This window comes from Penicillium crustosum, assembly GCF_028827405.1.
Source record: "Penicillium crustosum strain IBT 35664 chromosome Unknown utg000002l_segment0_segment0, whole genome shotgun sequence".
Lineage (NCBI taxonomy): Eukaryota > Fungi > Ascomycota > Eurotiomycetes > Eurotiales > Aspergillaceae > Penicillium > Penicillium crustosum.
In genome coordinates this window covers 4244702-4266479 of record NW_026623123.1, presented here as the reverse complement: position 1 = coordinate 4266479, position 21778 = coordinate 4244702, and the positions used below count along the sequence as shown (strand labels likewise).

At 48.8% G+C, this 21778-nt stretch overlaps 8 protein-coding genes across 8 annotated transcripts; 2 read left to right on the top strand and 6 right to left on the bottom strand.

The window, feature by feature from the left end:
- Positions 1 to 84: 84 nt before the first annotated feature.
- On the bottom strand, positions 85 to 1567 carry N7487_005126 (uncharacterized protein; the record flags this gene model as incomplete). Its single annotated transcript, XM_056872873.1, has 2 exons — positions 85 to 456; positions 524 to 1567. The coding sequence occupies 2 exons, from the start codon at positions 1565 to 1567 to the stop codon at positions 85 to 87; spliced, it is 1416 nt and encodes a 471-aa protein (XP_056730593.1).
- Positions 1568 to 1932: 365 nt separating this feature from the next.
- On the top strand, positions 1933 to 2897 carry N7487_005125 (uncharacterized protein; the record flags this gene model as incomplete). Its single annotated transcript, XM_056872872.1, has 2 exons — positions 1933 to 2004; positions 2175 to 2897. The coding sequence occupies 2 exons, from the start codon at positions 1933 to 1935 to the stop codon at positions 2895 to 2897; spliced, it is 795 nt and encodes a 264-aa protein (XP_056730592.1).
- A 792-nt stretch (positions 2898 to 3689) lies between these two features.
- On the bottom strand, positions 3690 to 4898 carry N7487_005124 (SEC14 family lipid-binding protein; the record flags this gene model as incomplete). Its single annotated transcript, XM_056872871.1, has 3 exons — positions 3690 to 4337; positions 4407 to 4530; positions 4660 to 4898. The coding sequence occupies 3 exons, from the start codon at positions 4896 to 4898 to the stop codon at positions 3690 to 3692; spliced, it is 1011 nt and encodes a 336-aa protein (XP_056730591.1).
- A 1190-nt stretch (positions 4899 to 6088) lies between these two features.
- Positions 6089 to 8715, bottom strand: N7487_005123 (Ras GTPase activating protein IRA2; the record flags this gene model as incomplete). Its single annotated transcript, XM_056872870.1, has 4 exons — positions 6089 to 6347; positions 6408 to 8256; positions 8318 to 8451; positions 8502 to 8715. The coding sequence occupies 4 exons, from the start codon at positions 8713 to 8715 to the stop codon at positions 6187 to 6189; spliced, it is 2358 nt and encodes a 785-aa protein (XP_056730590.1). The 3' UTR covers positions 6089 to 6186.
- Positions 8716 to 11834: 3119 nt separating this feature from the next.
- On the bottom strand, positions 11835 to 14099 carry N7487_005122 (exosome nuclease subunit RRP6; the record flags this gene model as incomplete). Its single annotated transcript, XM_056872869.1, has 1 exon — positions 11835 to 14099. The coding sequence occupies one exon, from the start codon at positions 14097 to 14099 to the stop codon at positions 11835 to 11837; it is 2265 nt and encodes a 754-aa protein (XP_056730589.1).
- Positions 14100 to 14412: 313 nt separating this feature from the next.
- On the top strand, positions 14413 to 14869 carry N7487_005121 (uncharacterized protein; the record flags this gene model as incomplete). The annotated part of the gene is made up of 4 exons (XM_056872868.1): positions 14413 to 14453; positions 14516 to 14553; positions 14612 to 14682; positions 14774 to 14869. The coding sequence occupies 4 exons, from the start codon at positions 14413 to 14415 to the stop codon at positions 14867 to 14869; spliced, it is 246 nt and encodes an 81-aa protein (XP_056730588.1).
- A 281-nt stretch (positions 14870 to 15150) lies between these two features.
- On the bottom strand, positions 15151 to 18172 carry N7487_005120 (phosphatidylinositol N-acetylglucosaminyltransferase). Its single transcript, XM_056872867.1, has 5 exons — positions 17895 to 18172; positions 17685 to 17777; positions 17358 to 17507; positions 15607 to 17292; positions 15151 to 15550 (listed from the first exon to the last, which is right to left on the bottom strand). Exons 1-5 carry the CDS (start codon positions 18012 to 18014, stop codon positions 15206 to 15208), a joined length of 2394 nt encoding a protein of 797 aa, XP_056730587.1. The 5' UTR covers positions 18015 to 18172; the 3' UTR covers positions 15151 to 15205.
- Positions 18173 to 18460: 288 nt separating this feature from the next.
- N7487_005119 (mismatch repair ATPase MSH2) lies at positions 18461 to 21368 on the bottom strand (the record flags this gene model as incomplete). Its single annotated transcript, XM_056872866.1, has 2 exons — positions 18461 to 21268; positions 21345 to 21368. The coding sequence occupies 2 exons, from the start codon at positions 21366 to 21368 to the stop codon at positions 18461 to 18463; spliced, it is 2832 nt and encodes a 943-aa protein (XP_056730586.1).
- Between the last annotated feature and the right edge of the window lie 410 nt (positions 21369 to 21778).

The following is a 21778-nucleotide window of genomic DNA, read 5'->3' as shown; positions in this document are numbered from 1 at the left end:
ATACTTCGCCATTCTCTAGTTATATTCTCCACAATGATAATATGATAATATCTATTTCGCCTTTACAAAGGTGAATTTAATACATTAATAAATGTGACCTTCACGGTCAATCTCAGCAGCCTTGGGAATTCCCCTGAAAATCCGCCTCATCGACCTCGCACGTTCCTCCAAGACCGGCCGCTTAGCCATTAATGTATCCTGCTTGGCTACCGGAGTCAAGTCTAATAATCCCGTTCCCGACTCTCCATGGTCATCTTTAAAGATGTCCGGTCCAGTAACATGATGCTTGCAAGATTCCACGGCACGGGCGAGATTGTCTTTCTTGCGTTGGACTGCATCGGCGTCTTTATTGGAATCGGTGGGAGTTTTGGACAGCTCCCGAATGACATTAGAAAGATATGTTACGAATTGCCAGCGGGAGGTCTGGAATAGGAACATGGGCATTATGTCTGGTATCTGGTATCCGCCAAAGTAGAGTTAGCCCGGCCTCAGCATATAGATTAGGAAAACTTGTCCGGCTCACCTTGTCGTTCAGATAATAGAGCTCTTCGCCTCCTTGCTCAATAAATTTCTTCAATGCATCGATCTTCTCTCGATCAATGGAAGCTAACTTCAAAGCATGCATCAAACTGGGTATATCCCCAATTTCATCGACATGTGGCTCCTCATCAACCGTTATGCTCGGATGATTCAAGAAGCCGGATTCCACCCGGGACAGTCCCGCAGTACTCTGCTCCCGACCTCTGGCCTTGGAAGAATGAATAGTAAAATAGTCTTCAGTGAGCATATGAGATTTCTCAAAGTCCGGGCGACCAAGGTTCCGCCGTGCAAGGGCCTTAGTCCGTAGTCTCACCCACCGTCTTCTCCGAACAAACGAATGAAACCACGGCTGCGTACCATGCCACGAAGACGAGGAAAATGAAAAAGAGTACTGCCACCCTTGCTCATCGGTATCACCAGACATGTCAACATACCATGTCTTCCACGTCCATTCCCAGCTCGGATCAGGCAGCTGGGCATTCGTGATATCAACAGGACTGGCCCTGCGGTCCTGGGTCATCCAGGGACTGGGATCGAGGTTCAAAAGCGAGCTGTGCGAGTAACGTGGGACACCAAAAATGAACCAGCCCCGCTGGTTCTCGTAGAGAATGTCCATTTCCGAGCGCGATCTGGAGTCCTCCCGGCCGTTGGTTTGGTCTCCTGTTCCGTTCACCTGGCCGCTGCTGCTCCCATTATTAGTCGAGACTCGCGACGGAGCAAAGTCGGCGGTTTCAACATCTCTGCCCCCACTGCCTTCTCCGGCGGAGCTGGCTGAGATCGAGCCTCCGCGCACTTGGGACGATTCTCGGCTGAACGAGTCGTTTGTGTCGGGCGCGATACCAAGTCTGTCAGGTTGCCATTTTGCGTATTTCCGCTTTGTGAGCTGGCTTTGGACGGATGCACGGCTCAGGTGCTTCGTCAGGGTTCCCTGCTGATTGAGGGTGGATGTGCGCCGTGTAGCTCCTTCGCCGGTGGGTTGCTGTGGGACGGTATTATCCACAAGGGAAATCGAAGGCGAATTCTCCATGGGATGTGTGTGGGTATATTAAGGGATATTCTGGATAGTGTTGACGAACCCCAATGGCTCCTTAGCCTTATAGAATAGAGTATCACTGAGTATGCTGCACTCGCATGATCTCAAAGGGGTCGTATCACAGTGAAATGAGAGATAGAGTGATATAAGATGGAAGCGTAGAGCTGTAGGATATTTTGACAAAAGAAATAAACATAAGAGAACAAGTATAATAGAGAGCGTAAAGAGGAAAAAAAATAAACCTTTGAAAAGCAAGTCAATGCAACATCGATGACATCGTTTGCGGGGATGAATGCCAAGCCCATTTCTCCTGCAAATCGCGGGAACAGAAAAAACATCAACAACCACAATAGCCCACCATGGCAGCACCACACTATCGAAAAGTCGAGCTCCAATCTCCAGCAGACTTCACCTACCTCTACGCCAACACAGTCGCGCTATCGCGCCGAAAACTCGACCTCTACTTCCCCCTTCCGCAACAGACAATGACACCCCCGATCCGATGCGCGAACGCGTCCGGGAGCTAATCGACGAGGTGAGACCCCGCGAACAACATGTACATATATATATCTACACACCTCCAGACTCTAACCTCAAATAGTACATAAACGAAACCTTCGAATCCGCCTCAACGTCAATCAGCATCAACGGCATAGACTCCACCTCTCCACAATTCCCATTCCCGGCAGCATTCACCGCGCCAACAGAACAAGTCGAGTACGAGGCATACGATACAGAACTTGCGTCGCGTGTGACATCACTGTACGCGCAGCTGGAGTCGCTCAATACGACTGTTGCACAACAGAGACGGGATGCGCCGCGGCGTGCGGCGAAGGAATATGCCGCGCAGTTGAAAAAGATGATTGAAGAGGAGGAAGAGGAATATGAAAATGAAAATGAAGATGAGGTTGAAAATGGAGGAAAAGACGCCGATAATGATACAGAAATGGGCGAATCTGCGAATCTGCAACCCCAATCGAATAATGAAAACGAGAATACAACAGCTGGCCAAGAGACGGATGGTATGGATGTTGATTCTACCCCGAATGGAACTGGGTTGGTGCGCTCGCGGCGACCCCGTGGAAATCTCGACCCGGCGTGGACGTTGCGGGTTGCGCTCGGGACGGAGGAGGAGCAGGAGAGGTGGAAGAGTGGGGATATTGCCAATGTCTATGAGGATGCTTTGCGGATGCTGTTGCGGTTGCAGGGCGAGGGCAATGCTAATACAGAGGCTGGTGCGGAGGGTAATGCGTTGGCAACGACAGTTGGCAAGGCTGAGAGGGCTGGGCGTGCTGCTGAAGTGGTGGAGAATATGAATAAGTGAGAGCTTCTGAGGACTTTGGTGTGATTAGCGTTATATTCTCTATTGTGTGTTTTTTGTTTCTTAATGTTTGGGTGCTATTGCAATGCTGGGGGCGTTTCGGGGCTCTAGGCTTGCCCAAGGGATCATGATACCATGTCTTGTTTATTGTTGATGACTCTGTCGAGTCGACATTCGATTATCTTTCATTTCTTCAGACTAAACTCTGTTATCTTTATAGCGCACGCAAACATCGTTACTTTTCTACTGCTACTCACATACCACACAATATAAGCAACATAGACCCAAGTTGTGTCCTAGGCATGACATCTACCATTTCAATATGTACTACCAACAAAGAAACAACCAAGATAAACACCATCTTCACACCAGCTCGCTTTTAAATTTCATCACGTCCTGTCCCCTCTATGTTGAGAGCAGTGGCAGCACACGCTGCTTATCTTGATAGGCAAAAGCAAAAACAGAAGCAAGCTCTCCATGATATCTAGATCGGAACAAAAAAAGCAAAAACGCAAACAGCGAATGTAGAGAAAGGAGTCCACAGGCTGTGGATGGATCGGCGAAGAGGTGTTGAAACTACCAGAGAGAGATTCCGGTTCTGGGGGCGATTGGGGTGATGTTGGGGGTTATCGGAAACCCCCAGGTAATATTTTTTGAGGTTTTCGGGTTGATCGGGGTTGAAAAGAGTCCTCCAACATTCCTATCTGGGTGTCTGTTTTCAGTCGCCATGTAAAAGGATATCGTCGATCGGCTTGTTGGAGCTCCGCAAAGAGGACAAAGGAAAAGTCCTCAAGCCTAAGCACTAGTCTGAGCACCCTCCTGGCCCTCAGCATCCTTCTTCTCATTTCCGGTGTCCTCGTTCTGAACAACAGGCTCAGCAGCCGCCTTAGGGGCCTCCTCCTTAGGGGTAGCCCACTTAGGAGGACGAGCCCACTCAGCCTCCTTCCAGGGGCCGAAGTCGGAGAGCTCACAGCCACCGGCGCACTTGCAAGAGCCGCCGAATTCAACGGGCAAGTTCTCAGCGGGGACCTGGGCCAGAAGCTCCTTCTGGTATCCGCTGCCGAGAACGTGGATCTTGCTGACGGTGACGGGGTCAAGGAAGCCCTTGATGGCACCGAAGACGGTGCTGAAGCCCCACGGCGCGTTGATCAGGTAAAGCTTGCCCAGGCGTTCGGGGTAGTGGTTCTGCGAGATGTCGGAGGCCTGCTTGACGTACCCGTAGACGGATGGCACACTGGTGATGCCCACACCCTTCAGGTCCATAACGGTGCAGCAGGTCTCGAGGAGCTTGCCGGCCTTGCGCGAGCAAGCGGGCAGACGTGGGTCAGCCAGCTTCTCGTACTCAGACACCAAGTTCTGCAGCATGCGGTCGGCAGTGGTGATCTTGTACATCTGGTTCAGGTCGATCTTGCCCAGCTTCTCGATGTAGACAGGGCGGCCATCCTATTTGTTTGCGGAAGGATGTCAGTATTGCATCTGGAGACACGCGTATAGAAGTCACGGAAAACCAACCTTGTCGGTCTTGTGGTAGTACTGAGGGTAGAACTTGAAGACCTCCTCCTTCTCGGGGTAGTCGAAGTTGCGGGCGAGATCATCAGTGCCGAACTCCTTGCGCCACTTCTCACTTGCAATGAACCTGGGATATCATATTAGACTATAAGGCCTCGATAAAAGCTGAAAGCAAAAAAAGCCCGGAATAGAAAGCTTTCTGCCAACTCCTTAAACAAAAACATTCATGCCCTCCGGCGAGAATCGAGGAACGTACATAGTCTTGGCGGCCTCGACATCAAACTTGCGGGCGCGCAGGAACCGCAGGAGGGTCAGCGTATCCAAACGCTCAGTGTATCCGAGCTTTTCAAGCTCAGCGCGGAGCTGGTGCACCTTTGCATCCTGTTCGGGGGAGGTGTGGCCGGGGTGACCAGGCTGCGCTTCCGGAGCGGTGGTAGGGAAGTCGTACTGGTCGTACTTGGGGTCGGTAGGCAACTGGGATTCTGTGGCCGCCATTGTGATGGATGGGAGGTATATGGTCGAGGGGGAAGAGGAGAGTTGTTGTTCTGGAAAAAGGGCGGGAGGCGGAGGAGGGGGACTGGCGTAAGTGGCCACTTTAAGGTGAAAAAAAGGTCGGAGAGATCTTTGGGGATCGTCCAATGTTATTTTTTTATTGTTGAACCATAACAATAATAACATTCTGTCAAATCAGCTTTTAAAGATTTACAGGGGCTAGGCTACCGTCAATTTGCAAGTTGATGCTATATTGAGTTGTCATTAGGATCCAAAGGATCGACTATCTTGTATGTAGCATATAAAGGATGTATAGCACTTCCTATCTGGGTTTCCGACTCCAAATCTGTACAATTCTTTCTATTCGTTTTGAATATCCTCCTACATGTCCCAATAACCCTGGGCATACACATTAAGGAGAATTCACTCGAGAGAAAAAGGGGCAAGCGAGGGGCAAACGTGGCGGTGTCGAGGTGTCAGTGACGAATCCACTCTGCATGTCAGTGGACACCAGCATTTGACATATTTTGGCCTACGAGAGAAGACAATAGATATATCGGCATAGTTCACAGGTCCCGAAATGAATTGTAATATGCATAGGCACTCTGCAAAGAAATAAACCATTCACAACATAACATACGGGTATTCAATTCAAAACAGTTCAACATTCAGCACACATCGCAAACAGGCATTATTATACACAGCGCACGGAGACCGGAGAGGCCTGGGCGGTGATGGAAACACAGAGCAGAAAGACATGCCGGGGGATTATAGGACTCAGAGGCCCAATGAAACCGGAAAAAAAAAACAATTGGTAACAACTATGCGCTGGGTATAGACATTGAAAGGATGGGGAGACATTGGATAAGGCAAGGTATAATAGGAAAGGTGGCGGAAAGGACACAAAGGGATATACCAAAAATCACAGGATCATTGACATCCCCCGTACCAGCGGGGAAAGGGTCTTGATCATTCTCCATTAAGAGTATGTTCGTGTGTCAGCAACATTCACAACGGGCATTCGCCCGAACTGCATAGATGGGGAAAGCAGTCGTTGCATAGAGCAGTCATCCAAACCATTGTGTGGGATAGAAAGGCATGACATATATTGGAGTCCATCATCATCGCAAGATTAAGCGCCCGGGGCACTGTCGATCGTCGGGTAAAAAGAAAGAAAAAAAAAAGAGGACCTGACCAGGCAGAGCGTGTGGGGAGGCTATTCGACCTCTTCTCGAGCTCATCATTCATTAAAGGGTGGCAGACTTGAGGAAGCCTGGGGTATATAGCGCCTTTACCACCCCTTCTTTCGTGCAAATCGTTTGTTTAGGAGTGTAAGCACCTTGGTGACATTGAACTGGACATATTCCAGATCGAGATCCTCAAGGTTGTCCTTCTGCATCTCCAGGAGATCGTCCAGCTTGAGATCAAGCTCTAGTAATCCACGGGCTCGTCCTAAGCAATGCGTTAGTAATGATGTTCCTTTATCCCCGAGGATTAAATCTAAGAACTTACCCTTATAGTGCAGACTGATGACGAAGGTGCCTGGTAAGGGACTCTTGAACATAAAGTAGATGTTCGCCCGTCGGTTTTCTGGCACATTACTGCGTCGGATGACACCTTCTTTCTCCAGCTGCTGATGCGTGAACTTGTACGGGCCAAGTTCCTGGTTCTTTGGCGTCTTGCCAACGCGGGTTTTGCCCTCGGCCTGGCTACGCACGTTATGGAGGTAAGACTTGTATGTCTCCAGCTGACCGACCAAGTAGGCATTGTGGTCGCGGATAGTCGCGAAAACTTCCTCAAGCTTCCGTGTCTCCTCCAAAACCTTTTCCTTGAGGGATCCCAGGTGCACCAGCTCCTGCTCCACTTCATCACGAAGCAGACTGAACTCGTCGGAGCGGTCAATCACACCCATGTCTTGCAGTTGGCTAAGGAGTTCCATGGTTCGGATGCCCTTGCGCACCATCACGGCGTCGTTTTTCAAGGTTGCTGCAGCCTCAGCAATACGGTCGAGGCGTAGAGGTCGGCGTGCAACTGAGGTGTTCTGGGGCAGGGATCGTAGGATCTGGACGAAGGTGGACTTGGCCTCCATGAAGAACACTTCTTCCTGGGTAATATCGAGAGCAGCGGTCAAATCATCAAGAGCGGTCTCCCATTTACTGAACAAAGGCACGGTGATGGTTCGGTTCTCCTTGCGGGGAACCTGAGGGGGAGCACCACCCAATTCCTGGAGCAGGACAGACAGATGCGAGTATTGATCTTGGGCAAGCGCTGAACTGTGTTTCTCCAGAAGACCGTGCATGACGTACATTTCATTGAGAGTGATCTGGAGCTCAAGGTCCCGTTTCGACAAGGCCACGTAGTTGTCCATTTCAAGACTCTCATAGAAATCCTGGACTTCACACAAATCAAGTAGGAACTTGTTGACCCGTTTTTTGTTCTGCTGAATGAAGGGCTGCAGGCTGGCCATGTAAGGCTCCTTGGCGTAGGAAGGTTTGTTCGCCAGGTTCTGAATCATCTTGGCGATTAGCGTCAGGGTACGGCGAGGCTTATCCGTGGGCGTAGCATCGATCAGCATGTATGAGCGAGGTGTAACGATTGCCGGGTTGATGAAGCGTAGGAAGAAGAAACCACCAATCAGAGTGCAGATGGTTTGGTCCTGGGCATCGGGATACTTTCTGCGTGACAGACTGCGAATCTGCTTACAGATCCATCTAATACCATACGGAGCCTCGTCTACCGACTCGATGATGGTTGTGATGAATCCGTTCGCGATATCCGTCAACATCTTCAAACGTGGAGCAATGATGGCTTGCACCTGCGCATTGTCGGCCGCATCTTCGGCAGTCACAGATCGAGCCAGGTAATCCGGAAGAGAGCCGGTCTCTTCTTCGATCTGCTTAATCATGCTTTCGTAAACCTTCAAGGGGTTGATCTCCAGATCCACGTCCCGCAACTCAATCAGAGCGTTGATCTGGTCTGCCAGTACCTGCTTCAAATAACTCTGGCCGGGACCACGGCGTGTATATGTGGTCATCATGCGAGAAACTGGGGTGTTTTGGCGCAACAGGGACGAGTACTCCGGTGTGTTATCGAACTGGTAGGTGAGAACGGACTGGAACATAGTAAGTAGAAGATGCTCTTCACGACTCTCGTATTGGTTTCCGTAGATGGTGAACATGACGGTCTGGAGGAGAGAATCGATCTCGGCCATGGAAACGAGTCGGCAGAGGTGGGCGATGTGGCGGGGTTCTGATTGCAGGAGGAAAAGGAGATTGCCGTACTTCTGGGTTCGTTCATCGTTTGGGAAAAACCCTTCCTGCGGGTCTGCGGTATCGTCGAGATGGCTGGCGACTTCATTTTGCTAGACAGAAAGATCCCAGGTCAGCCAATGTGTTGATTTGCAGTCGAAATCGAACCCTTACTTCTTCCAACGCCATTCGATTCTGAATGAGCAATGCAATTCGGGAGTCCAGATATCGCACATCCTTTTCTAACACGAAGTTCTTTTTCGATTGTGATGAAATCCTCGATTTCAAATCCCGGAGGTGCTTTTGTGCTGTCGGAGGATTAGCGCGACCATTGGGGATAAGCCAGAATTGGACGTACCTTGTGCCAAATCATCGGAAATTTCTAAGTCTCGATCCTTCGCGGACATGGACAGGTATAAGGCCGTGACTGACATCCGCTTGGATTGGCGGAGCGACCGAGTATCGTGCGACGACATTGTGTTTTGTCGTGCCACGGGCTGAAACGAGGAGGAAGAGGAGGAAGACGCTCGTGACTGTCTGGATGCAGGTTGGAGCATCGTCGCAACGGACATTGTGGAATTTGAAGTGACGGGTTGTCAAAAGTTGGCTCTTGCGATGCCAATGTACTCTCAAGATTAGAGAACGGGAGGCCCCTAAGGGAAAAGAGGTAACACCCGTACCGAGGGAGGGGGGTTGGGTTACCACGGTACTGCGAATTAAAGGAAGAAAAGAATCATCAAAAAGAGTCAAAAAGAGTCAAAAGAGAGGGGGGGAAGGGTTAAGGGTCAAGCAAGTAAAGAGGGGAGTTATTTATTTCGTTAGTTTGCTGTTAGGGCGGTTCTGGGGAACAATGATGTGGATGTGGATTTTATTCCTTTTTTTTTTTACTTTCCTTTTTATCTTTTTATTATCTTTTTATTATTATTCTTTATTATACCTATTATATTATATTATGTTATATTATATTTTTACTGAACAAATATAATAAGTATAATATCCTTTCTCTCTTATAAAAAAAAATAGGAATGATACGTATCTTATTATGCAAGGGGACAACAGAACTCTTTTTTTTTTTACCCCTGGCCCAATGCACTTCGCCACTATTAGAACACTCCTTTCTAGAGATTATTATGGATTGGTACGGAGTACGAAGATCTCGATTAACATCCTGGTCGGGTTTGGCCAATGCGTGCTCCGTAATGGGCTCCACGTCCTTCGGACTGTGCACTATATTTTTATTAAGTACATCCAAAGTACATAAGTACATATAAGAAAACATCTTGACGTCAGATCTCTTTTTATTTTATTATATATATATATTTTTCCTTATAAAAAAACGGTTATGAGAAAAAGTAAAACTAAAACGAACACATACACAAATAAAAATGTATTACAGAAAGGTGACACGGTTTCATGTCTGCAGGGGGGTGGGTAGGGCTAATCGGTACCTGCGTCTATATAGTAAGAGACTTGGACCCGTTCAGGTTAAGCCCACGAGACCTCCATGTGGATGTCTCGGGAATGTTGTGTACTTGTACGGAGTATTAGATGCCGGATATACGGAGTACATATTTGTAAATTTTATCAACCAAAATGGGAATCATATAGATGAATATGGATACAATATTCGCGTTGAACTACTCGACATAGTAACCTGGTTTCAGGTTGATTCGGACCTACGGAGGTAAAATAGTGATTTCCCATACCAAATAATTTGGCCTCTCCAAGGCTCCAGGGTTGGCTTATCAATTAATTACGCGTATTCAGTCTTCGAACGTATTTAATATTTAGTTTACCTATGAGGTTAGTACTTATGTACATGTTCAGAATTCCGTACTTCTGGCCTCATTCTTGCAAGAATCATACCACTGAAAAGTACATGGTACAATATACGGAGTAGTGTGCATGAGTATGGATTTGTCTCAGTCTATAGCGGAGTCCTCGGCTACATCCGACATGGGAGTACTCCGTACGGAGGACGGATGTATTTCGTATGCACCTTTTTTTTTTATAGTAATCTATTCTTATTCAATAAAAAAATCAATTTTATATTTTCCTATCTGCTCTCCATAGATGTGTCCTGAATTGAACCAGTGGGCTGGTCTTGCAGTACCAGTGGACCGGGACAACCCCTGGAAAACCAAACTTTGAGTCCAAGGTTCGTAAGTAACAGGATTAATAAAAGTAATATATACATAGTATAATGTTAATATCAAAGATCCTGAAAGCAAACTATGCGGGGGTGCACTGAACCCTCTTTGCTTTTTTCTTCCCAAAATCCCTCGACACAGACGTTAAAAGGTAGCAGATGCATTCCTGGTCTATGCTTTTTTTTTTTTTTGCTCAGGGGTAATTGAACAGGAAAAGTGGAGTCAGTGGGGGAGAGTGCGATTCTCTCGAACTTCCCCTTATCAATACATACATACAGAAGGTAGGATGTACATACTCCGTAGTTTACTCCACATGTACATGTAGAATGCATATATACATACATATGTATGTAGTATGTAGTATGCACATGCATTTTAAGATTACAACCAAAACATGGCTACACGGCTACATGGCTCGAAATATCCATTTCAATCCAGCCGATCATTCACACGGGCCAATATGCATCCCATCCCGTCCGTTATGAAACACGCCAAAGCTCTGTAGATCACTAGCCAGCCCCTGATATGTATCATTCTTCGTTACTTGCATATAAAATCCAAGTGCAATATACGGAGCACGGAGTACGGAGTTTGTCGTACTAGACATCCGGGCCGTTTGAGCGCCCCGGGCTTCCGCTAATTCGCGCCTGGATAGGAACCTTGGAATCCTTCCGATTACGTAGCAATCCATGTTCATCACCTGCTATCGTTGCGATATAGTAGGGATCGGCAATGGCTGCATGTACCCTTTCTATGGCGTATGGAGTATATTCTATATATACGGAGTACTAAATTCATGAATTACTACCCGTCCGTACTCCGCACGCGTATAATTATCTCCAATTTACAGTTGTCTTACTCTCTTACTCCCTGAACTTATAAAAGCGGATATGCTCGCACCATTATACCTCTTTGGGGCCTATTGAAGAACATCCCACTAAAGTGCATAAAAGTACGGAGTATCCCATGTTGCGATCCGTGGAACTGTGCATTTATTGATATTTTCTTTTCTTTTCTTTTTTTTTTTATAGCGGGGAATGGTCAATGCGGAGGGGGTGATGATGTCGTTGACTCTTACCCCATACGGAGTACAACATACCTATCTAGACCCTATACCGTTTAGATCACGAGAACTATGTTGTACATTACAACAATACAGTAGTGGATGGATCTTCTCCATATCCTTGACTGGTTATCTATCCTATAATACCATGTAATGTATGTAATGTATACTAATACCTGGGAATTCAGGCCACCAATCTCATGTGGGCTCACTGAAACACTGTCTCATTTTTAATTTTTACTATCATCGATGAGGAAAAAGAATAAACTTTAATCTGATCTACAAGAATATACACACTTTACATCTCATTGCCGAGAAGAACCTGATATTCTATAAATGTACATAACAAGAAGTAGAATCCCAGAGCCCCAACTGACGCACGGGTATCGCTATGCTAACTAAACAAAGAAACGAAAAAGAAAAGAAAACCAACCAAAACCCCATTCGTAAATGCTTTTTGTGACTCCGGACCAGCCGTCTATTGGCGGAACGTAAGAGACTTGCCGGGGGTTTCCCGCTTGGTCTTCCGCGCGCCTGAGGGGGCTTCCATCGCTTTGGTGTACGGGTTGAAAGCCTTTTTGCGAGGGTGCGCGACTGTGGCAGCAGATGGTGCGTTGAGGACGGCATCGGCAGTACCATAGTCGAAGGGAGCCTCGCTCTCGGACTTGGAGTCGGATTTCGCTTTCTTAGCTTTCTTCTCCTTGCGGGACTTTTTGCTCTTCTTCTGCGTGGAGTCGGGGTCATTGCTTGTGTCGTCGAGGTCGGCTGCGATGGAGAGGGCTTGCTCAGGGTTGTTGACTGGGGTGACCTTTCGCTTGCGCGGACCGCCGAGGTCTTTGACAGTGAAGTACTTCTTCTCCTCTGGCTCTTGGGGAGCTGGAGTAGGTGTGGGCTTGGGGACAGGAGCGGGTTGATTTGCGGTGCCGAGGTGGTCACGGGTTTCGGAGACGGTCATCGGCATGGGTGGCAAGGGAAGAGAACGGCGCAGAGCTTCGGCGCTGGCGGCAAGCGCATATGCTGGAGGAGCGGGTGATTCCCTGGCTTCCAAAACGTTGCCCCAAAATTGAGACGTTTCGTAGCGTTCAGCAATGGGGAAATTGACGGCTTCCGTAATGGTAGACTCTAGAACCTTTGCGAGGTGTTTCGGGGGTGCCACATCGCGCCATTCCGGACCATCAAGACCGGCAAGCTTGGCTTGCTTGATAACCTCCAACAGGTCGTGTGACCGTTCCTTCGTAATGGGAGTCATGGGTGATAGGGTTCGGAATAGTGATCCCATATCAAGCGGCATCATTGTGGCAAGCTTGAAAAGCATGTGCTTGGGGAAAACGCACTGCCAACCTTCGTCCTCCGCGCGCGCTACTTCATCGCGCCATTGGTGAACAGCCTTGAAGACAGCGAATTGCTCCTTGGGAAGGTTGCCAGAATTGCGCCACAACAGATCGTACCAGCCTCCAGGGCCGTATCCATTGACGGCATCGTAAACAGGACGCTCATAGCGTTGAAGGGCTTCATGTTTAGACCGCTCGTTAACGTAATCAATGTGGCTTGCCTCTTCAGTGGAGTTGTCGATCAGGTCGTTTCGTAGGCGGTCGTAGATGTAAAGAAGATAATGCGTATCGGATCGTGCATAGTCGAACATGGCCGGTGGAAGTGGGCGAGCCCGCCAATCAGCCGTCTGATACCGTTTATCAGCTTCGAAGTTGACGAACTTGCTGAGCAGGAACTTCAAGCTTCGCTTCGGGAAACCCAGTGCAGATGCAGCGTGGAAAGTATCGAACATCCCAACCACATACAGACCCAAGTCACGTTGCAACCAGATGATATCCATGGTGGAACCGTGCAGGACCTTCAATATCTTCGGATCCGCAAAAACCTCGTTCAGCATCTGCAACTCTTCTCTCCAGGGTTGCAAGGTATCCACAACCCAATCCTTGTCGCGGGTGCTGATTTGCATCAAAGAGACAAGACCGTGGTAGGAGTGCACGTCGTGGTGCTCCAAATCGATAGCGATTTCCTTCGCGTTCTTGAGCTCCTTCAACATTTCCTTGACTCCATCCAAAGTATCGACGAAAGTAGCCGTGGTGCTCTCGAAAGGCAAATACTCAACGGGAGGGGAGATCTGGTAGACTGGCTTCGGGTACTCCGAAGCAAGAATCTCCGTCTCGTAGGGGTGAGGATAACCAATTCCACCTTCCATCTTCTTGGTCTTCAAGCATTTCTCCAACGGAACAATCGCATGGGGCTTGGTCTTGAGAAGAGGTTTGAAGGGGCCCATATCAGTGTTATCCGGTTTGCGATTGAACAGCAATTGAGGCTTGGGGATCTTGGAGGGACCATAGTCGTAAATATTTGGGAAGTTGGGCGCTTTCTTGATCGGTGCTTGTTCTTCCTGCGAAGGACTGAGCTTCTTAATCACACCAGTGAATTCATCCAAGCAGGCATCGGCCTTTTCCAAGAGCGAGTCAATCACATCCACCACGCCACGCCAATTGTCCTCGACGGAATCCTCATCGTGAAGGGCTGGTCCTGTCACATCGGTGCCGGCGGTGGCAGCTTTGATAACGGCGGAGGTCAGCGCAATGATGCGCGCGCTCTGTTCATCTAGCGACTCGGAAAACTCTGCGCTGGAGGTGCGATGGAAGTTCAGGTCTTCCGATGAGAGCTGTCCGACAGTTCGAGTCACCTGCACCAGAGCAGAGGTTAACTTGTCCTGGAACGGGGCAAATTCTGCAGAGTCCATGATGACTAGCAGAACTCCAGTTCACTGGATCTGGCCAAAGGAAAAATGAGGAAAAGAAACGCGGAATAGCAGTGACATGTAGATCCAAGATCCTAGAAAAAAAAGTCGCGGCGAGAAAATGACAATGGAGAAATGGTAGGCCCGCCCTGACCGCCTTCCCTGCGTGGCGATATTTGTATGAACTTCCGCCGATCTTCGAGTCGTCACCGCATTCTTTCCTCTCATATCCCCAAAATACTCAAATTTCGACTAGCAAGAAGAGTACAAGGTCTGCGGGATATTATTTGATAAATAATCTCCTATTACGCCCAACATGGCAGCTTCTATCGCCCCCGAATGTAACGATATCAAAGAGTGAGTCTTAGTTGAGCATACCTAGCTTCCACATGTTAACCAAAAGCTAATATATCTACTAGGAAATATGACACTTGTTTCCTCAAGTGGTATAGCGAGAGTATGCATTTATGCTCTTCGATCATTGGCATAAACAACAGCATCTAATTCTAGAACAGAGTATCTGCGTGGCAACACTTCATCCAATGACTGCGAAGCCTTATTTAAGAACTACAAAGGGTGTTTGAACGTGAGTCCTGCCGTGCAGAATATCTTCTATTATATCTCCATATATGTCGAGTCGTTCAATATGTCTGACAGAGGTACCGTAATGCTTGCAGAAAGTTCTCAAGGAACGAGGCATTGATGCCATGGTGGATGATGCCCGAAAGAGCGGCAGCAGTGAAACAGACGCAGAGTTCCTCAGGAAATCATGAAGGGTGACATCTGGCTCCTCTCCGGATCCCTCTTACTCTTGGGGGATTGTAGGAGCAATCTAGCTCTGGCGCCATTTGTTCTTTTCAGCGATGACATGCATTTTCCATGTATACTATGTAATTTCGTGGACAGGAGTTCAACGGCGTGGCCTTTTGGATGAGCATTTTGTGTACATAACATATCTCACCTCTTAACTAAATATACTGATATCTTAATCCTGCTCCTAGGGTGTCTTTATCTATCCTACTTTATTCTGGCAAGGAAAATATTAAGAATATTAGCTTAGGATAAGAACATTATCGGCATTATGTACAAGAGGAGTTCGTGGATGGACATCAGCGATGACCCCGTCTCCGAAGATCACCCTGGCCGTAATTCGCCGGGACCTTGGCTATTGGGTGACTCAAGGATCCAATACCTCCACTCATAGAGCCAGAGCCACTGCTTCCACTACTGCCTTTCTTGGGCTGTGTGAGCAATGACCACACCTCTGCCATACCAGCCCGACGGGCAGGTAGCATGCTGTATTGCATGCTATAGAGATTTCGGCGGTGGATGGGTGGCACAAAGCGGCCGGTCATAAGGCAGAAGATAACGCGAGGCGCGAGGTAGTGCTTCCGGAGCCGGTGGCCCAGCTGGAAGTACTGGTCGAACATGGCACGCAGGGGGAGGGGAATGGACTAGAATCTGTGTCAGTTTTTCTGACGCAATGTTTTGAGCTGATATGGAGACATACCTCGAGGTGGATGTAAGAAACCAGCGCAGACGAGTTCGTTTCCTTTGGGCTTTTGTCTGGTTCATTCCGAAGCTCGAATCGGATACCCCCTGGTAGCCGTCGCGAGTCTTTCACGCGGAGCATCAATGCGAAGAGCGGGAAATGGTTTAAGAATGCGAGGCAGGTGTCAAGCGCTGCCTTCATTGATATAATTAACATCCGGGCCGAGGCAAAGGTTAGGTAGAACACCACAACTGTAGGGAGTAGGAAGAATAGGACTGTGAAAAGGATTGTGCCAAGGAGGAGTTGGTCGAGGTCGTAGTCACATGAATCGATTCGGTTGCGGAGTACGTTGCGTTTCTTTCCACGGAAAAGATGGAAAAGAGAAGTGATAATGGTGAGTTGCCAATTGAAGATACGGGCAGAGGCAATGTAGAAGGAGTAAATGTGGACCGTCAGGATCGAAAGAAGGTCGGAGAAGAGAGCGATGGGCATGCTAGCCCCCGCAAAGCTTGAACATCCAACAATGTAGATGACAGCAGGAAGGTAAGGTTGAAGGTTGGCAATGCAAGCCGCCCAGTTTTCAATGACCCATAGGAACAAGTCACCCAGGAACGCCGCAAGCTCATTGTTCAGTTTCAAGCCAGCTGGCCAATCCATTAACCACGAAATGGTGCGCTGTAACCCCTCCACTGTCCAGCCAGTCAAGACAGTGTTGATTTGCGAAGCGACCCAGTTCGCGTTGTCAATAATGTAGGACCCCAATGCAATCCCAATGATCACATCATTGGCGACAAGCCATAGACTGTTATAGAACCGAATATAGTCTGGATGACTGGTTGTGACACTCTCCCAGTTATCCTTTCTTTGCCGAAGCTTAACATATTGAATCGGCCAGTAACAAAATTGCTGCAACCTTATATCAACCTGTTGTGCCGTTGCTGAGATATCCTTGAGAGCAGCAGCATCAGGCCGAGCACGCCACTCAAGAACCCGCAAGACAATTTCTGCCACAGACCGGTGGCATACAAGCCCGACAACAAAGATGCGGGTGACGACGGGCCAAAGCCATTGCCAAAAGACGTGAGAAATGCAAAGGACAATAAAACCCCACAGGGTTGTCGCCGATTCCACGACACGTTCTCCGACGCTCATACTTCTCTTCGCACGAATTCCAATCAAATGGCTATTTTTGTGCATGAGCTGCCCCATCTCATATGCACAATTGACTTGGTTGATAATGAGCGGGAGGGCTTGCTCCTTCTGTGATGGGATGTGTTTGACGACCGTATGAAGCTTGAGCTTCTCAACCAACAACTTTGGCCCAGCTTTGTCCCCCTCTTCCTCCGATTCGATCTTATCTGATGATGGGCCCCATATTTCTGTCTTTGTCGATTTATCACCCAAGGCCAGCGAAATTGGATCGAGCGACATATATTCCATGCGTGTTGGGTGCGGGCGGTGGTACATGATAACCTGGACAGACAGGTTTGCCTCTGGAGGGCAGAAGATGCGAGGAGCTTTCGTGGATGCAATTGTAGTCACATCAAGGTGGGACGGGTTGAAAGACGTTGGAGACTCGGGAGAGTTGGTCGAGCCGAGGACATGCATCTGAGAGCGTCCACATAGAGTGAAGATGCGCACAATCGGGTGAGGGCTGTTTCGAAAGAGAATGCCCGCCCGGAGAGCATTGTCAACATTCCTAGGCTATCCAATCACAAGCATGATCAGTTTATATCGAACGAGTATACAAGGCAATTGCAGCCACCTACCTCGACATCTTCCAGCACTGTGAGCACAAACAAATCAAGCTCCGAGTTCCGCCATCCGACAATTACACCCGGGGACGAGGATCGTGGGAGGTCATATGGCCAAAATACCCGTAACAGTCCATCGCTCATGAGCATATTGTCATCCTCCACCTGAGTCTCAGAACGAACCTCGACGGCGCAATTGTTCGCGCGCGGAGACGCCGAGATTGACGTGGCGCGGATGCTATATATCCCCCAAAGCCGTCAGCAAATATTCCTTAAGCTAGCACCAATTTCTTTGATCTTTCAATCGTTGTCCAAAGCTTTGGTTGTTCCGGTGTTGCTCACCAATTGGCCCTCCTTGGCTGCGAGGTGATTAATCGGCAGGACGAGGAGGAAAAAGAAGACGGAAAGAAACAAAAATCCCTTCGCAGTTCGTGTCTAAAATAAAACAAATTAGCGGAGTTGCAAATATAATGTGGGATGGCACCAAGCTGATAAAGTCGCAAGCGGAGGGGGAGCCAAGGACCGATGGCCGATGGCCGATGGAAGACATACCACGACACCGTGATCCCAGGCGAAGATGGCCAATTCGTATAGACGGGTTACTAAGTCCCACCTGGCGGTAATATAGCCCGCGACGAAGATTCCAAGAGTGAGGACGGAAAAGGGGTGCATGAATCGATGTGGTTCAGGCCGTCCGCGTTTAGCTTGCGCGCATAGCTAGATGAGGTGGTCGAGGGTGGTTTAGAAGCACAGCGATAGGACAAGTCCAGGATTAGAAGTTTTTCTTGTAAGCTTGAGCCTCGAAGGAATGAATTGAAGATAATAAAAAGAACGACGACTTGGATTTGGGAATAAAGTTGCTTCGTCACATCCCGCGTTGATCATCTAGACCGACCTACACGTGACTGGCCTTTATATTAACGGAGTATACGTGCCACTACGTACCACTACGTCGGCAACCTGCTACTTTATAGGAGAGCTACAAGGAAAATCTAGAAGGGATTATAGTAGAAAATATAATTCTAGTTCATCTTTACATGTAAAAAGATGAGTACACAACAATGCCTTTTCAAACCCATGCCTTCCATGAACGCCAAACCCATGAACAGCTCACATCCTTAAAGAGCCTTGATACCCTGGAATACTTTATTTGCTTGTAATTTTTCATCAGCCTGAGCCAGATCACGCATGACCTGTCTCTTCTGCTCTGCCGTCATCTCTTTGCCCTCAGTTGCCGCCTTCCATTTCAGTAGCATTCCCTTGAGGAGCGCATTGCCCTCTTCCACCTCTTCCGGGGAGTATTTGTCAAGCGAGGGCGCAGAAAGCTGTGCCTGCCCACCTTCAGGTGTTGCCGAGGTGAAATCTTCAAGTTCCTCAGCCTTCTGACGGGCCATGTTGACAACCTTATCCGGGAAGCGCACGAGCTCGGCGACATGAATACCGAAAGACTGATCACAGATTCCTGGCTCCACACGGTACAGAAGGGTGACCTGGCGCTTTTTCTTTTCTTCAGTTTCAGCTTCACTCTCGCCCTCATTGCCGTTTCCAATAAAGGCCACGACGTGCAGGTTCTTGACGGCCTTTTCATATCGGTCTGCCAAGGCAGTGAGCTCGTGGAAGTGAGTTGCGAACAGGCCAAAGCAACGGATCTCAGTGACAATATGTTCTGAGATAGCCCAGGCCAGGCCGAAGCCGTCGTAAGTGCTAGTTCCACGACCGAGTTCATCGATGATAATCAGGGACTCCGAGGTGGCGGACTTGAGGATGTTGGATGTTTCGAGCATTTCCGCCATGAAAGTCGATACACCCTTGAGCTGCGAGTCGCTGGCTCCAACTCGAGCAAGAATGCAGTCGAAAATGGTCAGCTCGGCCTCGGTACAAGGGACGAAGCAGCCAGTCTGTGCCATGAGTGCAATCACACCAATCTGTCGGATGTATGTAGATTTACCGCCCATGTTGGGACCAGTGATGATGAGGAAAGATGATTCATCGCGAATCAGGGAAACATCATTCGTAATAAATGAGATATCGTCCTGCATCTCCATGCAAGGGTGCCGAGCTTCCTTCAGAACGGTGTTTCCAGTTCCCCGGGGGTGCATCTTTGGGCGAACGTATCCGGAAGGCGCATGCATCGAAGCATGGGCAAAGCTTACAATGACATCGAGGTGTGCCAGTACTCCAGCGAGTTGCTCCAACACAGGGCAATATGAAGCGGCAACGTTGACGACCTCGTTAACAAGACCGGTTTGGGTTCGGTTGTAGTTCGAGGACAGTTGGTCATGCTCTCGGCGAAGGGACTGCATGTTGGATGTGGTGAAGTATACGCCGTTCTTCTGCGTCGAACACTCCTGGTACTCTTTCTTGTTGCGAATGCAGCCCGCCTCATTTCGAGTGAGACGGAAGCACCAACCGTGCACACGGTGATTCTCCATAAAGAGCTTTTTCTCCATGTCTTGATTCAAATCTTTGGAAACTCGGCGGTGTTCCATATCCATGTCGTATCGCAGCTTGTCCAGCTTCTTTCTGATGATTCGCAAACCGTCATCGAACTCAGGTTTGATAATGAATTCGTGATTCTCCAAGGCAGCAAGATCCACTGTTGTTTCAACCATCTCCTCGAGCATGGCCAAACTGTCAGAATAGCCACGAAGCTTAGACGTGTATTCCGTCTCTAGAGGGGTCTGATACTGCTCGTCTATCACATCGCCTAGCGTGCTCACAAATCCAGGCAGACGAATGGAAACCTGGTATGCACGGACAACATCTTCCAAATTGGCCTGCTTCCGTTGGAAACGTTTAGCCAACCGGTAAAGATCCGGAATGGAGCGTAAATGTTCCTCTTGCATAGTCTGACGCAGCTCAGTGTTAACAACAAATGCCTCCACCAACTGCTGTCGTTGCTCAATCGCAGCCAGATCCATCAGAGGCTGCTTTAACCATTGAGCTAGCAAGCGACTCCCAACAGGTGTCTTGCAGTGATTCAGCAAACCGAACAAGCTCATACTCTTAGCCCCGTCCCGCGGACCAGGCATAAGATTTAGCGCCCGGAGCGCCGAGGCATCAAGCTTCATATACTGCGACAGGTCATGCTGGTAGAGCTGGTACTGGCCGAAGTTCGTAGGATCGGTCAAGACATTAAGATACTTGATCAGCGCCGACGCAGACCCCATAGCCAGTTTGAGTTCCGTCTGAGGCAGTGTACCGGCAGACCGCTCATCCCTCAACAATCTAGTAAGATCCTGCTCAATATCCTTAACACCGAAGTCGGCAACAGGTCTCTCGGAGATAGCAATCCCACAGCTATCGGCGATAGCCCGGATCTTCGCCAACTCGACGTCCTTGCGAGCCACGTCCATGGTTACAAGACACTCCTTCACACCGAGCTGAATAACTAACGACTCGAAATTGGAGTAGATATCGTTATCGAGGAATTCACTCACGCCCAGCTCGCGCACGCTCGCATCAGCAAAGCATACGCCGACATTCCGGGCCTCGGCTGCGCGAGCAGAGATCTTCACGGCAAGAATGATAGGCGAGGAATCCATTGACAGCGCGCCCACGCTGCCGAGCTCTTCTTCCACGTCCTGCAGGTTACCGGGACTGGCTTGTTTAGCCAGTTTCCAGTTGCTCTTGCCCGAGCCCGCAGAGGCAAAAATCTCGACACGCTTGTTCAGGCGGAAGAGGGCTTCACGGAGGAAGTTTCGGAAGACTGTGACGCTCATTGTGACCGAGGGGAGACCGCCTGTTTCGCTGCGGCCAAGGTTGCGCAGCACGGAGGTTGTTTTGTAGACGGTGCGTGCGATGAATTCGGCATCGGAGCCGTGCGAGGAGTACCAGTCGCCTCGGTCGAATACGCGGATGGTTTCATTATTATCGGGTGTAGGGAGGCCGCGGTAGAAGCCAATGAAGCCGACTTCGTCGTCGACCTGTATCGATTCAGTGTTTGAGTTAGTAGATGTTGTATTGGTGAATTTAGGGAATATTCAATAGATCAATCCATACCTTCAAGTCAGGTCGGGAAGACATGGTGTCGGTTGATGTGAAAAGAAATGCAGCAAAGGACAATGCAAATGCTGGTATCAAGGTGGTTTTGACGAGTCCAATTCGACGCGCTGCCAGAACTCGCGTGGTCCGTGCACGCGTCGCGCGTTAAGTGGGTGGGACCTACTCCGTACACCGTATTGCCAGGGGTTTAAAGAGCTTTCTTCAAACCCCAATTTTGGTGGGTATTTTTTTGGTTATACATAGGAAAAGTAATTTATATGCTTGATGCATCATATTGTCTTTTTATTTTTCTAGCCGTAAAATGGGGTAAAAGACATATAAAAAGACACCTAGGAAGACCACTAAAGAAACGAAAGAAAAAAACATTACAAGGGGAATCCGTATATACGTTTGACTCTTCTTGTAGTAATGATATTATGATTGGGTGTCCG

Coding starts and splice junctions, on each gene's coding strand:
- N7487_005120 (XM_056872867.1), bottom strand. CDS start 18,014: ATGCACCCCTTTTCCGTCCTCACTCTTGGAATCTTCGTCGCGGGCTAT. Junction 17,778..17,894: donor CCTGGGATCACGGTGTCGTG/GTATGTCTTCCA, acceptor GTTTTATTTTAG/ACACGAACTGCGAAGGGATT. Junction 17,508..17,684: donor CAGCCAAGGAGGGCCAATTG/GTGAGCAACACC, acceptor TCTGAGACTCAG/GTGGAGGATGACAATATGCT.